Below are 15,741 nucleotides of genomic sequence, written 5' to 3' on the forward strand. Positions count from 1 at the left end.
AACAGGTGAGACTGGGAAGAACAACATCACCACACACCATGACCACTGGAGTCCCACGTGGATGTGTCCTTTCTCTCCTGCTCTTCTTCATCGACATGAACAATTGCACCTCAACACATCTAGTTGTCAAACTCATTAAGTTCGCAGATGACACGAACGTCATCTGTCTCATCAAATACAGCGATGAGTCTGCATACCGAAAACAAGTGCTGCAGTTTGAGCTCCGGTGCAGCCGACAGTCTAGAGCTGAACGTGCTCAGGGTGGTAGAGATGATTGATCATGGACTTCAAGAAACACTATCCAACTGCCCTGAATCAACCGTCGAGACCTTCAAATACCTGGGAATCACAGTCTCCCAGGACATGAAGTGGGAGGTCAACACCAACTCCATCCTTAGAAAGGCCCAACAGAGGATGTACCTCCTGTGGCTCCTGAGGAAGCAAACCCTGCTACAATGTCAGTCATCAAATCAATGCTGTGTTCTTCTATCACTGTTTGGTTTGGTTAGGTTTGGGGCCACCACAAAAAAAGACAAAAATCCAACTTCAACTGACAGTTAGGCTGGTGAAAGAAAAAAAAATCATTGGCACCGCGCTACCCACTCTCATGGACTTGCACACTGCAAGAACCAAGACAAGGACACAGAAATCCTAGTGGACCTTCTGCACCCTGCCTACCACCTTTTCTAGTTACAATTTGCTCAATTCATTTTTTTCTTTCACAAATGTATACTATTAGGCAGTCTCTACGTCTGGGTGTTGTTTTCAACTTACTGACTATTCTAAAGTGTTGAAATTGGCTTTCTTTTATATTTTGGGGTCTCCTGAAAAGTGATGATTTTGGAGGTAAAACCAAATATTTGCATTTAATGATGGTTGAACCTTGACATTCTTGTTCTTCTCTTAGGAAGCCTGGTATGAGTTCCGTGTCATGGCTGTTATGGATGACACGATCAGTGAGCCAAGCAACATTGTCGGTGTGTCCAGTACAGGTAAGACGTTCTCCTGTGAAATGCTCATTTAGAAACTTAAAGACAAAACAGTCCTGACTGAAATGCAACTTTCAGTGCACATGCTGTGTTACAACACAAGCAACAATGTTCTATACCAGGGGTGGGCAAACTTTTTGACTCGCATTGGGTTCTAAAATTTGACAGAGGGGCCGGGCCAGGAGCATTTGGAGGGAGTGTTTGGGCCGAAAATACTAAACCTAAAGCATTAAAGGACAACCGACGCCACCGGACAAGTTATGTCCATAATTTATAAAATCACTTCAAATGACTTCGACTGAGCATATTTTACAAAGATTCCACCGCATATATCTACAGTTTACGTTTTAAGACTTGCGCTGAATATTCATGAAGTCTTGTTTTCGAGTTGATGACGATCCCCATGTGACGTCACGTTTGGACCGACCCTGACCGAGAAAGCGACACACAATGCATTTTGGGTACTTTGTTTGGTCTGAAAACTTGGTGTTGATCCGTGTTGATGGCGAAATTAGAAGGAAAACACATAAATAACGCCACGGTGAATCGTTGTGTGTTGCACCAAGACAACTATTTGATATTCACTGACACAAATTCCCAGCTGACAAATCAGCCCATTTCCAACGGAGCTTGGCCGCCATCTTGTGCATTTTCTGGGTGCTAAATTGCTGTCATTGACGGCTCGAATTGATATGGGAGGACTCCTTGAATCAATTGCAAACATTTATGCTTTCGTCTTCATAACTATTTGAATCATATTCATAATTGGGTGAGTAAAGAGAAAGCATCTTCTCCGAATCTGAAGCCATTGTTTTGATTCTCGAGCAAATCAAGACGTCTTGGCGTGACGTCACGAACAAGGGGGTGGGACCTTCTGAAACTGGCCATTTCCGGATTCATTTTGAAGTCATTTTTATTGGTGTTTTTCACTTAACTAAAAATATCAGCCTGCCTGATTTGGGTATTTTAGATGCTATAAAACGTTTTTCTGATGTCAGTGGGAAACACAAAAAATGGTGCCGGTTGTCCTTTAAATGTAGTGTGTACAAACCTCATAGCACAGTAAGAACCCAATTTATTAACTGTCTTTCAAATGTGAAAAATATCCCTGATCAGTTAATAAATTTGTCTCAAGGAATATGGCGTTTACAGACTATTTCGCAGATACTTGGAGGGGGAAATGGAAATAGATTAAAATAACATATGCACTGTGATTTATCAAGATTGCGTCTGTTTTCATTGAAGGGGCAACGTTAAAGAAATCAATATCTATTGAAAAATGGAATCACTTTCAACATTCAAAACATATTATTACACAACGAAATATTCAAGCTCAATAATACCCACTTGTGTTAAATTCCGCCAAATCATAGATGGTTTGTCCTGACCGCGCGCTCAACAAACTCCTCACTGACGCCTTCGCCTTCACGCGCAAACAATACACGTGTACCGTCGCCGAGCACACAGACATAGGCTACCTGCAGTTGAAATTTGCATACTCGGCACGGCAGCCAATCAGAAGCCTGCTTCTTTCTTCCGGACTTTCGCAAGCATTATAAAGTTGTGCAATTGCATATCAATTTCCAAAATAGATGCACAGAACCTCAGACCAGAAGAAAGATTCAAAAGAAGCTAACAACATATGTGACGCTACAAAACGTAAATTTACATTAAACCGTAACTGTGAAGTGTACGTGAGACTTATGAAAGGGGCTTAGCGGCTCGTAGGAAGCAATGCAATCGTTGCATTGTGCACCATGATGACAAATGACTACTACGGCAAAATCTACAGCCATGGACATATACTGTAAATTAAGCAAGGTAGCATTTGTGGTAGGTACATCCTTAATTAAAAAAAAAACTTTGTACTTTGTGACAATGTTTTTTTAATGTGATTTCTTGTCTCATTGTGCTTCAAGTTGTGAAAAATGGGGCAGGCAACTTTTCAGTTATCTGCCCTGTCGTCCGCTAACTTTTTGTCATGAGTTTCAGACACTGTTTTTACTATACTTTGGGCAAGTTCGGCGGGCCGGATTAAAAAGCCTAACGGGCCGTATGTGGCCCGCGGGCCGTAGTTTGCCCATGTCTGTTCTATACTGTCCAAAAATTGCAGCATAGCATAGAGTACAGTTGTATAATGTAAAATAATATATGAAATATAACAGAGTTAAGACTCTTTGCTACAAAATGAGATGAGCTAAAGTTTTGGTGGTTTTCTTTCCACTCCCAACTTTAGATCTCCGCAATTATCACACATGACAGCATTGCTCAGCTGATGTCATGCACTAACTTTTGAAGCCAGCTCGCCTCCTCTCTTAATTTGCGGTCCAGGTTTTTAACTTGATCACAGCCAAACCATTCCAAGAAACATCTAATTACTGGAGTGTCCGTTCAGTCGCAAACGATTCACTTTGAGCATGGATATTGCCAGAATCAGACTGAGCAAGTATTGCTTCCTTGTTTTTCAAAATATTATTCAACAAATGTCAGAAAGAAAGAATAGCGAACGAAACCAATAATTCTCAAGATTCAAAAAGGAGAGGAGTAGCAGTACCGTACATTGCAGGAGTTTCTGAAAAATTACAAAGAGTCCTTTGGCAACATAAAATTCCCACTTATTTCAAACCGATAAACACATTAAGGCAAAAATTAGTGCATCCAAAAGATAGGCTACCAAATGAAAAACAAAGTAATGTAGTTTATTCCATACATTGTAAGAATGAAAATTGTAAAGAGCAGTACATTGGGGAGACTCAACAAATTCTCAAAAAAAGACTTTATCAACATCGCAGGGATAATACAAGTGGACCTCAATCGGCAGTACATTTGCACCTAAAAGCTAGCAACCACTCATTTGACGACAATGAGGTTAAAATCTTAGCGAAAGAACATAGATGGTTTGAAAGGGGGGTAAAAGGAGCGATTCTTATAAAACAACAAAATCCTTCATTAAACCGGTCTGGTGGGGTGAGGTTCAATTTGGATCGTTCATACAATAGTCTGCTTAGGCAAAACAGGTTAGGCAACTTTCGCAATGCTGATGAGGGTCGTTATGCTGATGAGGTGATACCGGGGGGAGTGGGGGTAATAGGCCAGTCGTTAGTCAGGAATGTAGGAACAATCAGTGGGGCCACAGGGAGGGGTTCCCCTGCCCCCCCAACCTGAGAGTAGGGACCTATCATAGCTGTGTCCGGCGCCACCATGTCTGGACATTAGGGATATATAAGGGGGCCGATACGACCAGTCAGACTTTAGTTCGCTGACGAAGCCTCTTGGATAGGAGGCGAAACGTCCGAAACCTTCACTTTTGTACAGATGACGGCTGAAGAAACCTTCTCATCGATGGACCACTCCTGTACGACTGAGAGCTTACACAGACATTTTTCAAAATATTGTAGATTTGAGTTTTTCTGACTCCAAGTGTCTCCTGAACGTTTCGTACTTTGTAGCCCGCTTCATTTAATCAGATACATTTCACTTTCTCTTCTGCGTAGGTACTGTTCCTCGTTTGGATACCACGATCGACATGATGTAAATGTAAATTAATGAAATTCAAAGCATTCGCAATTCCAATAAAATTCACTGCATTCAAGAGTCTCTTGCATGTCACCGTTTTGGATTCAATGATACGAAATAGCAGGGCCGGCACATTTCTCCCGTCATAATGAGAGGTCGTTTCTTCCGTGGTTGCTACTGCGGGCTTCCGTATGGCATCCAGAACTTTTGTTGTTATTAACCAATCGTTAATGTAAGGTAGTAGTTGAAAAGTAGTTGCATATACATATATTTTTTGAAACCTTGTTCGGAAATTCGGACGACATAGACGGACGGGTAAATAACATTACTTGCTCAATCTTTCTCCCTCTCCTCTTCCTCCACTCCCTCCCCGTGCTCTGCAACTTAAAGTAACTCCGCCACCTGGTGTTGAAATGCTTGTCATTACAAGTCCAAATGAAATAAATGTCATTCACATTGAATCTTAGTTGTGTACTAACAAACCTTTGGCAGGCCTGATTAAAAAGACCAGATACGGCCCGTGGACCGTAATTTGCCCACCACTAATATAGACCTTTCAAAACCGCCGCAACTATAACAAAGCACTTTGCACAACAAATTCTTCATCCAAAAAGTCAGAAAATGTATCCATATATGTAAAATTTTCCACTGCGAGACTAATGAAGGCTAATCCAATCCAATCTAATCAAATATATGTTACTTTTAGGTGCGCTTTACAGTGCGGAAAATACATCACATTGTCAGCTGGTTATCTCCATCCATTAATCATCTCAAATAATCCTTGCTCAAAAATCATTACATTCTTCCAAATTGATGTGCATCCTTGGATTAATTGAGCAAATACAGTAAAGTCTCGTTATATCGATATTCAAGGGAGTCCGAAAAAATATTGATATAACCGGGACTATCGATATATCCGACCCTGTTTGCATGTAATTTTCTCCGTGCGTGCGTAGAAATAGTATTCGATATAACTGTGACTATCGATATATCCGATATCGATATAACGAGACTTTACTGTATAGCAAACCTGTCACTGTAACATTTTCTGATAAATGCATGTGTGATACAAACGAGTGAAATTAATACAATAATAAATAATTCAATGATTCAAACTTTTATTGACTTGAATGCCTCTGAGGAAATGAGAGGGGCAAAGTGATGCGACAGAAGTGGCAAAAAGACTTAATATTGTATGATTTAAATGCATTTGCAGAAAAGAAGGGTAAAATCAGTGAAAACAACAAAATTAACCATTAACAAATCCCGAGACACCCCCTTGTTCAAACCAGTAGACCTTGCCTGACCAGTAGACAATTCCACAGTGGAAGGCTGAAGCGACCACAGAGTCATAGAAAGTCTTTCGGAGTGACCCCTGAACCCCAAAAGACCTCAGTTTCCTGAGTAGGAAGAGGCGACTGTTCCTTTTTGATTAAGGCATCCATGTTTGTAGTCCAGTCCAGTTTATTGTTGAGAGTAACACCCAGGTACTTGTAGGAGGTCACCCTCTCTTTGTCCGTACCCTGGATATTCAACAGTGCAGGTGAGGATTGTTTCCTCCAGAAATCCACAAACAACTCCTTGGTTTTCCCGGTGTTGATCTGGAGGTGATTCTGCTGGCACCAGTCCACGAAGTCCTTGGTCCATCCCCTGTACTCTCGATTATCTGCCTCTGTAATTAGGCCGACAACAGATGAGTCATCAGAGAACTTCTGAAAGTGGCAGGTTGGAGTGTTGTAATTGAAGTCTGAGGTGTACACGGTGAACAGGAATGGAGCCAGGACTGTCCCCTGGGGCGCTGCAGTGCTGCAGAGAAGCCTGTCCAACTCACAGTTATTTGCCTTCACGTACTGTGGGCGGTTTGTGAGGTAATCTGAAATCCAAATTGTGAGGTGTTGGCCCACTCCGGCAAACCGCAGTTTGTCCCCCAGTAGATTAGGCTGGATGGTGTTGAAGGCACTGGTGAAATCGAACAACGTGATCCTCACCGTTCTCCCAGTTTTCTCCAGGTGCAGCAACGCTGAGTGGAGGAGGTAGTTGATGGTGTCCTCCACACAATGCTGGGCTGATCCAGTGATAACCTCGCCAGCGGTCGCAGGTGGGCCAGGACGAGTCTCTCTAGCGTCTTCATCAGGTGAGACGTCACCGGTCTGTAGCTGTTGAGCTCCTTCGGGTGGCTGATCTTTGGCACTGGGATGACGTTTTCCATAGCTGTGGAACTCTGCCCAGCTTCAGGCTCAGGTTGAACATGTGCTGGACAATGACGCGCAGCAGGTCCGAGCAGGTCCTGACGAGTCGGGAACTGATGTCCGTCTGTGCCTGCTGCATTCCTCACTTTCAACCTCCTCAGTTGGTTCCTCACCTGTGTGGTTGTGAGAGATAGGCAGAGTGGCGTTTGAGGGTATGGCAAAGGTTGAGAGGGCAGTTGTTTGTTGCGGGAAGCTGGTCGTGAGAGAGGGCAGGGAGGGAAAGTCCACAGTGAGAATGGGTGCAGGTGCAGCTAGAGGTTGAGTTGACGGTGGGGCGGGGGTGACGTCTTGTCAAATCTATTGAAAAGGTGGTTTCGTTCATCTGCCTTCTCGTTCAATGTCACTGGGCTTTTGTGGCCTTAGATATAAGCCCTTCCAGACACCAGCGACATTGCTGGCTCACAGCGACTCCTCCATTTTCACCCTGTAGGCCTTTTCCCCTCTCTGATCTTTCTCCTCAGTTGGATCTGCACGTCCTTCACTTCCTCTCTGTTCCCCGACACAAAATCTCTTTTCTTTTTCTTTACTTCAGGAGGGCTTTTATGTTGGGATTAATCCACGGTTTGTTGTTGGAAAAACACAGCACAGTTCTGGTGGGTAAGGTGTTTTTTTTCACAAAGGTTTATGTCGTCCGGGATGGTGTCGGTGAGTGTAACTGTTGGGTTATTTTGATCGTTCGCCCTTGGTTCATTGCTTCGACGGGTGTTGATGGAAGAGGATGGTTAAATCAGCAGGGAGCCAGGTGTAGAACAGAAAGTTCATTTAATCTTGGAGGCATCCCGGTGTCGGCGTAAGGAGAGAGCATGGCGATAGAGAGAGCGAGACGAACAAGAAGGGAGAGCATTTTATACGGCGCGCAGTGTGTGACGCGAAAGGATGTGACGTAATGTAAATGCGACATCATGTAAAGGAAGGCCGGATATGACGTATCATGAAGCCCAAAATGTAAACAAAGATTAGCAAGCGATGTTTGTATGGCGAATTACCCCAACATCTGAAACAATGGCCTCCCCGTGAATCTCAGTGAAGAGCTCCCACTTGGTTGAGTCAAAGCAGTCGCGGAGAGTCTCTTCAGCCTCTGTGGACCATCTACTGACCGTGTGGGTCTCAGCTGGTTGCCTGTGCCCGAGGGATTTGTACACAGGTTGGAGATGCACCATATTGTAGTCTGCTCTTCCAAGAGGGGGCAGGGGGTAGGGTCTGTACCCATCCTTAGCATTTGAATAGAATAACTCCAAGATGTTATTGTCTCTAGTAGCACAGGTTACATATTGTGTGAATGTTGGGAGGCAGGATTACAGGAAGACATGGTTGAAGTCCCCAGAGATTATGTTGGGGGATTGGGTTTGCAGCCTGTTTACAACAGTCATGAGGGCCTCAGAGGCTGCCCGCCCTTTGCTGTTGGGGGAATGTACGCCGTCACAGCTTTGACATGTGAGAATTCCAATGACAGGTAATGCAGCCACAGGCTAACAGCTAGCAACTCAATATTTCCAGTGCAGAGTTTTTCTTTAACCGTGATGTGCCCATGATTGCACCATTTGTCATTCACTAACACATCAATCGTCCCTCCTTTCTGTTTCCCGCTGCCTGCATTCCTGTCCGCTCATACTAGTTGGAAGCCCTCCAACTCAGCGTGTGTATCCGGAGTGATTGATGATAGCCATGTATCAGTGACGGGTAGCACGCTGGTTTCCCGGTACTCCCGCCAGTGTTGCATTAGCGCCGCTAGCTCGTCCATCTTGTTCGGGAGCAAGCTACCATTCGCCATAATGACGGACGGGAGAACACGTCGGTACTTTCCTCTCCTTCTGCGGCGATCTTTCCCAGCTCGACATTCCCGTTTTGTCCTCCTCAGCTCGACGGGGATGTCCGGTGTGGCGGTCGCTAGCCTCACTTTAACAACAGCTGAATCTGTAACAAATGTTGCACTGGCTGACTTTGCAAACTCTTGCCCATGAAATCATCCTACAACTTCAATAAGTAGCCCCAGGGTTGCTTCCTAAAAGCATATCAGTGGTCCCATAACTGTTAGTCACTGTAAGCCTCTTCTTACTGCACTCAGCACACCGTAGTGCTCTTACATCCAAACCATGGCGTAACAGAGTAGCCCCACCTGCTGTGAAAATGTGTTGTATGATTGGGACAGCTTGTGTTTCCATGGCAACAATACATCGTCGGTCTTTAACTGGGTCACTCGGTTCACTTCCCGTGTTCACTTTTGTTATAGGAGCAGATAGCATTTTGATGACAGTGAAATTTGGCAATCAAAACAAAAATGGACTGAACATGTGCCATTCATTTACCCTCTAATTGGCACAAGACCTTTTTGTGCTGAGACAACAAGTATAACAAGATTCCCATTTGATGCGAAGAGTGATTATTTAATCTTATTTAACATGTGTTACTTTTGGAATTCCTGAGGTATGTAATAGCTCACTTTGGGATAGCAAAACCTATTTTCTCCTTTCCTTTTTTTGTGATCTTAAAGAAGAAACATTCTCTGAGGCCAATTTGCATTCATGAGAGTAAACCGTGTTTTGTTATCCTAAGCAATTTGTTTTACTGAATATATAGTTTGATTTTAAATTGTGTATCCCAGCTTTAGACCAACCATGGTTGTATGCTTATCGTCAAAATCCAATTCAATACATTCTGCAACCAGTTATAGGTAACATCCGATTTCCGACCGGGTTCTGTTCTGACCCAACTGTCGTAAGTCAAAATGGTCATCAGTTGAAATCCATTTAAAATGTTGAAGAGAGACTCAGTGAAACAGTGAAAAAAACTGAACTTCTCCTTGTCTGTACCAAATCCACCCTCCACAAAACTAACAGTTTCTCTCTCACCGTTGACAGTTCAAGCGTGTCCCCCTCCCCTCAGGTCAAGAGCCTGGGTGTCATCCTCGATAGCTCACTATCTTTTCAGTCCCATATAAATAACATAACTCGGTCTGCTTATTTCCACCTCCGTAATAATTACCATCTCCGTCCCTCGCTGATCCCTCACTCCGCTGCTATCCTTATTCACAGTCTCGTCACCTCCCGCATCGATTATTGTTACTCACTTCTCTTCTATGTCAATCAGAAATTTCTCCATAAACTCCAACTCGTCCTAAATTCTTCAGCCCGGATCATCACTCCTTTCACCACATCACCCCTGTCCTCCAGCAACTCCACTGGCTACCTGGTAAACATCGTATTGAATTCAAAATACTTCTGTTTACATTCAAATCCATCCATAACCTTGCCCCTCCCTATCTTTCTGACCAGCTTCAAATCTCCGTTCCCTCTCGGTCCCTCAGATCCTCATCCTTCCTTCACCTCTATGTGCCCTCTGCCCGTCTCACCACGATGGGATGCAGAGCTTTCAGCCGCTCTGCTCCCAAACTCTGGAATTCACTTCCACCCAACATCCGTAATATTGACTCCCTCCCTATTTTCAAGTCCGACCTCAAAACCCACTTGTTTAAAATTGCTTTCAATGTCTAGTTCAATCTGCTATTTTATTATTTATCATTTTACTTATGGTTTTATTGTTATGTGCTTTGTTTTATTGTTTTTATTGTAAAGTGTCCTTTGGTGTTTTGAAAAGCGCTTGAAATTAAATGTATTATTATTATTATTCAGTACAGATGACGGCTGAAGAAACCTTCTCATCGATGGACCACTCCTGTACGACTGAGAGCTTACACAGACGTATTCAGTACTAAATTACCTGATTCGGACGCCACAAGGGCGGGCAGGCGTGGGTTTGGGTCGCCGGTGTTCTACTGGTTGCCTTCTCCGCGGCCGTACCTCGCACTCCGTGCCGACGCGCGGCCCAACCTCGCGGCCGTGTGCTGCGCCGACGCGCCCGACCCGCCCCCTCGCCTCGAAACAGAACAAACTGTCTCAAAAAGGCAGAGGCGGCGGCACCGGCCGTGTGCCCGACATGGTGTTCTCGTCGCGGCGAACCCGAGCGCGGACTCCCGACCCGCCCCGGCTGTAGTTCTGGCCGCACCGCGGCCGGCGTCCGTGAATGGATACTACCCCTACGCGGTCGATTGCTGTGCGATAGTGATGCTGGCTGGCTGGCTGGCTGACCAAAATTGTAGTACGTGTTGCCGGGCTGCTAGTGCGTTGCGGTGCCAGGCGGAGAATTAGGTCTGGCGGTCGTGGTTGTAAGTACGGGTGGTCTTAAGTCGTGCCAGTCCTAAATCGGATGCTATCTGTATAGTTGCAGGTTGCCAGCTTTCATCTAAAATTAAACTTCTCAATTGCAAAGTCTTTCTGACTGGCTGAAAAACTCTTAAGTTTGCTGCTTTTGCCAACCTTTAGATCATATAATTCTTTGCTTGGTAGCTACACATAGTGTCATTTTCTGACTTTGCTGACTGGGGCCGAAGAGCTGAATCAGTCATAGTACTGACCCATAGTGAAACCATTTCAAGGTCGTGTTCTTCGGCACCCATAGGAGCCAACCACATCCCATACAAACACATGGATGACATAACTACCAGCACTTGTTGAACTAACGATCATCATCATACACTTGTTTTTGCTTATGCATTTGTCTTTTTCTTACTATTTATGACACAATCGTTGGCAGACTTCTTTCCACCTCCAGAGCTTGTTGAGGAATCAGGGTTGGCGCGACCTGTTGTGGCTGGCATCGTGGCCACCATCTGTTTCTTGGCTGCAGCCACCCTTTTCAGTACAATGGCAGCCTGCTTTCTCAATAAACAGCGGCGGCGGAAGCTAAAAAGGAAAAAAGGTAAAGGGGAAGGTTTCCGATATTTTTGTACCAAATACTGTGGAACGTTTACGCAGGGTCCACCAAACCTTTTTTTAAAATCGAGAGCTACTTCTTGGGCTTTGAAAATTGCAATTTGAGTGAATGTATTTGTTACCTGAAAAAAATAGTATTCCTAATTCATGTTCTTCAATGGGAAGACACTGATCATGTTAATAATTTCTCAAAAATGTCCAAGAAATACAATAAAATTCATCCTGAATTATCGAGTGTATTTTTGCTAGTTCTTAGTCTGAATTTTACATTATTACTGAAGTCTATATAAATGTCAATATTTGGAGAGTGATTTAATATCGAATGGCTGCCGCTTATGAATGAAATGTATTATTATTATTATTATTATTATTATTATTATTATTATTATCTCTTTTTGCTTTGAAGGTTTGTGCGTGTGCATGAAGGTAACAAATGTTGATTTTTCTTCTGGGTTTTTTTCAAGCACACAGACACTTGCCCTGCATTCACAAAATGTTATTGGTTCCAAAAGTTTTCTCGTCGCCAGGGTTTCTTCTTCGATTATTGCTCTGTTTAAGTCATGACATTGAAATTTGCCCTTTTTTTCTTCCAGATCCGCCTCTTTCTATTACCCACTTAAGAAAAAGTATAGCCACGCCGTAAGTACACAGCAACTCAATTGAAACAATAATTGACTACCCTAATCGGGATAATTTTTAAAGCATCACTTTATTCCTTAAATTGGAATCAATGTGAAATAAAGTGCCATTAAGTAACTAAATTTGATCATCTTTCACTAACTAATATTTGAATAGTAAGGTAAAATCCTTTATTTTTGCTGGAGACTGAAAACTCTGGAGGCGGTTCGGTGTTCATCAGATTAGGGCATTGACTGGTCACAGTGAAGAGGTACTGGGTTCAGTTCCAGTCTTTCTGTGTTTAGTTTGCATGTTCTCCCTTTTCCAGCATGGTTTTTTTTAGGATACTCCAGTTTCCTCCAACATTCCAAATACATGCATGGTAGGATAAGATTAAATGCTCTTAAATGGTCCCGAGGTGTGAGTGTGATCACAGATTGTTGTACATCTCTGTGTGCCCTGACTTTGTGTGGCAACCGGTTCAGGGTGTCCCTCGCCCATTCCCTGAAGACAGCTGGGATGGGCTCCAGCACCCCTGTGCCTCTTATGAGGATTAAGTGGATTGGAAAATGAATGGATGGATCGACTGAAAACCGGGTTGGATTGGACACATAACTTGGAAAACAGAATCCAGGGCTCGGCTGGGGCCTGAAATCAGACCCTCATGATATGCTTGGATGTGCCCTTTAGTAGATCACAACAAATAAGTAAAAATATCTGTCGCCCATATGAAATTATATTACGACCATACCAAACTCAAATGGTTTGTAATCGTAGGGCGTCTCTTTGCACATGTTCCGACAGCCATTCTAATTTTGGTTTGGGAGTCAACACATCACATTCATGGCCGCGGTCGTTTCTCCATGATTAGGGATTAGCATTAGCATCTCGTATCGCGACTATATTTTCCAACCTAATTGGACGGATGACAGCACTACACCCGCCGCACTATTATTGTTATGGAGCAGAGAACATGCGCATATACTGTCAATTCCGTGATTGGGTGAAGTGAGTCATTGCATCGCATTGTGTGATTGGCTGTACTCCTGTCACTCACTGAAGGGCACAGCAAATTATTACACGGCACAGGCATACATTTTGGATAATTTCCCACGGCACAATGACAAAATGATCAAGTGCAGCCTTGGTAGGGTCAAGCCCTCACTGGAAATGATTTTAACCTATTGCCAGCAATACAGTTCAAACACTGACATAAATACGCCACTTTATATGCCATATAAAGTGCGTTTCTCCTGACCTTGGTTTTACCAGTTGGACAATTGTGTATTTTTGGGGCTGGTTATATATTTTTCAACCAAGGTCAGGAGAATACGCCACTTTATATGGCATATAAAGTGCGTTTCTCCTGACCTTGGTTTTACCAGTTGGACAATTGTGTATTTTTGGGTCTGGTTATATATTTTTCAACCTAATTAGACAGATGACTGCTCTGCATTTTCACATGTACGTATTATATTCTTATTCACAGGCAATCTTTGGGAAAGGTGAGTCCAGAAAGCATTCGATCAAAGAGATCCCTATCCGAATCATCTGAGGATAGCCATGACCAACATGGGAAGAACCCACCCCAATGTCCAGGAAAGAAGGAGGAGTTGTCTCTGTATATGAAGACCAAAAGAGCAATAACAAGCAAGAGATACACCCCCTCTAAACAAGAGACCGAAGCAACAACACCTATTGAACTTATCTGCCGAGGCCCGGATGGGCGCTTTGTCATTGATCCCACGGATGCAGAGTTTTCTGTCAAGCTCCGCCGGATTGAGGGTTTTCCTTTTGTGGAAGAATCGGATCTTTATCCCGAATTTCGACAGTCAGATGAAGAGAATGACGATCTTAGACCACTTCCACCGATTATGGCTCCCCTTCGGCCTCACCAGATTTCACCCATCTCCAGTCATGAATCCTACCTCCAGCCTCCAGCCTACAGTCCCCGTTACCAGAAGCCTTTTGAAGGTATGACTATCATGGAGAGGAGTCAACTCCAGGCCACAGGGCAAATTCGAGGCTCTCTCCATCACAGGGCTTTCTATGGCTACTTGAGCTCGCATGGGGATCATGATCCCCCTCCTCCTTTTTACATGACCAATACAAGTCCGCTGAGCTCTGTCATGTCTTCCCCTCCATACCTGACTGAAAGTCCCTTTGGTTATTCCATGATTCCAGAAGAAATTGGGGAGGGGGATTTCACACAATATGCTGTCTCTGGCTTCCCTTATCCACTGACACTTAGTTCTTCCTCCCATTCACCAGAATTTTGGCGGGGAATGGATTTTACATTTTCAACCGTGGAGCGACCCCCATTCATTTTTCCTCCTCACCACTCTTTGCATCTCTGTCATGATTCTCCCTATCCACCCCCACCGCCTATTCTTCCCCTCAGTGCTTTCCAGACCTCCTCCCTGCCAATGCCCACCTATCCATCTGTATTGCCACTAGAAGCACCACAGAGCTACTCGGGCAAGTCACCCAGCAAAGCTGGGCCTCACGGCTCTCCCGCCAGGCATTTTGCTATGCAAGAGGCTCAAATTGGGCACATAAGACATACAGGCCACAGTATGGGTGTCCCAGTTATGCCTTACACTGATTCAATGGCCCATATCAGACCTAGCACCCTCAGTAGCCTGGATACCCGATGGTTTGAATCTAACCCCCATTTCAGTCCAAGACAGGCTCGAAGAATAGATTCTGGTGTGCATCAGGTAATTCTCCAGCCCTCTCGACTCTCCCCTCTCACTCAAAGTCCCTTTAGTTCTCATGAGGGATCCCCTGAGATTGTTGTACGTCCCCGGCCACGTCCTAACCTTATTCAAACTACAGTACCCCCAGAGATGTCTGAGATTACCCTCCTACCTCCTTCCACAGTCACATTCTCAAGGACATCTTCCCCTTCTTCCTCACCTGCACGAGGCCAGGGTAGCAGAAGATGCAGTCCTAGTTATCGTTCCCACATGGCCTTTGCTTCATCTGCAACCAGCTATCCAGCTTCTCAGTCCCCGTCGCCAACCATGGGAAGCAGCAACATATTTGGGCTGGTGCCATCTCATAAGCGGACTGAGGAGGAGATCCTTCCATCTGAGCCTTCTCCATCCCACTTGTCAGCTTCAGGGTAGGTGCATCAGCCATGTAGGTAGGGATTGAGTCATCCACCCAACTCATAAGCTTTTAATGTGACTTCATTTAAATATTATGCTGAAATATTTTGCTTTCTTATGTAGTGTGTAATATCTGTGAATTTGAAAACAAGAAAAAAAATCTTAGAACATTACCTACCTTTTCTATATACACCATGTACATACACTAGATATACAATGTATGTATACTATGTATATTTTTCTCCAACTTGGAAACTTCTTGCTATTAACGCTGTCGTTGAATCCAAATATTTTGTTACAGCAGTATTGAGGAACTGTCAAAATGCGCAATCCATTGAATCTTGAAGTGAAAGTAATTTAAAATGATCAACTATACATTTGGTCCACAGTTTACATCCTACCATAATGAACTTCAATCTATCATTGATGGCAAGCGATTTGTTTTTTCCTGCTAAATACGTGATCGGCAGACTTCAGCTCAGGGTCC

At 44.0% G+C, this 15,741-nt stretch overlaps 1 protein-coding gene across 10 annotated transcripts in view; it reads left to right on the forward strand.

The window, feature by feature from the left end:
* The window catches only part of LOC148886022 (protein turtle homolog B-like), a 125,545-nt gene that overhangs the window by 92,634 nt on the left and 17,170 nt on the right, over positions 1–15,741 (forward strand). For 9 of the 10 annotated variants that reach the window (XM_089016364.1, XM_089016365.1, XM_089016366.1 and 6 more), the window contains 4 exons: positions 908–992; positions 11,345–11,509; positions 12,117–12,162; positions 13,631–15,268. In XM_089016364.1, the coding sequence (XP_088872490.1) occupies positions 908–992; positions 11,345–11,509; positions 12,117–12,162; positions 13,631–15,268 (1,934 nt within the window). The remainder of the gene's footprint in view (positions 1–907; positions 993–11,344; positions 11,510–12,116; positions 12,163–13,630; positions 15,269–15,741) is intronic. The other variant, XM_089016374.1, reaches the window with a different exon arrangement.

Source organism: Hippocampus bargibanti, linkage group LG16 (assembly GCF_051943395.1).
Source record: "Hippocampus bargibanti isolate YZ-2025 linkage group LG16, ASM5194339v1, whole genome shotgun sequence".
Classification (NCBI taxonomy): domain Eukaryota; kingdom Metazoa; phylum Chordata; class Actinopteri; order Syngnathiformes; family Syngnathidae; genus Hippocampus; species Hippocampus bargibanti.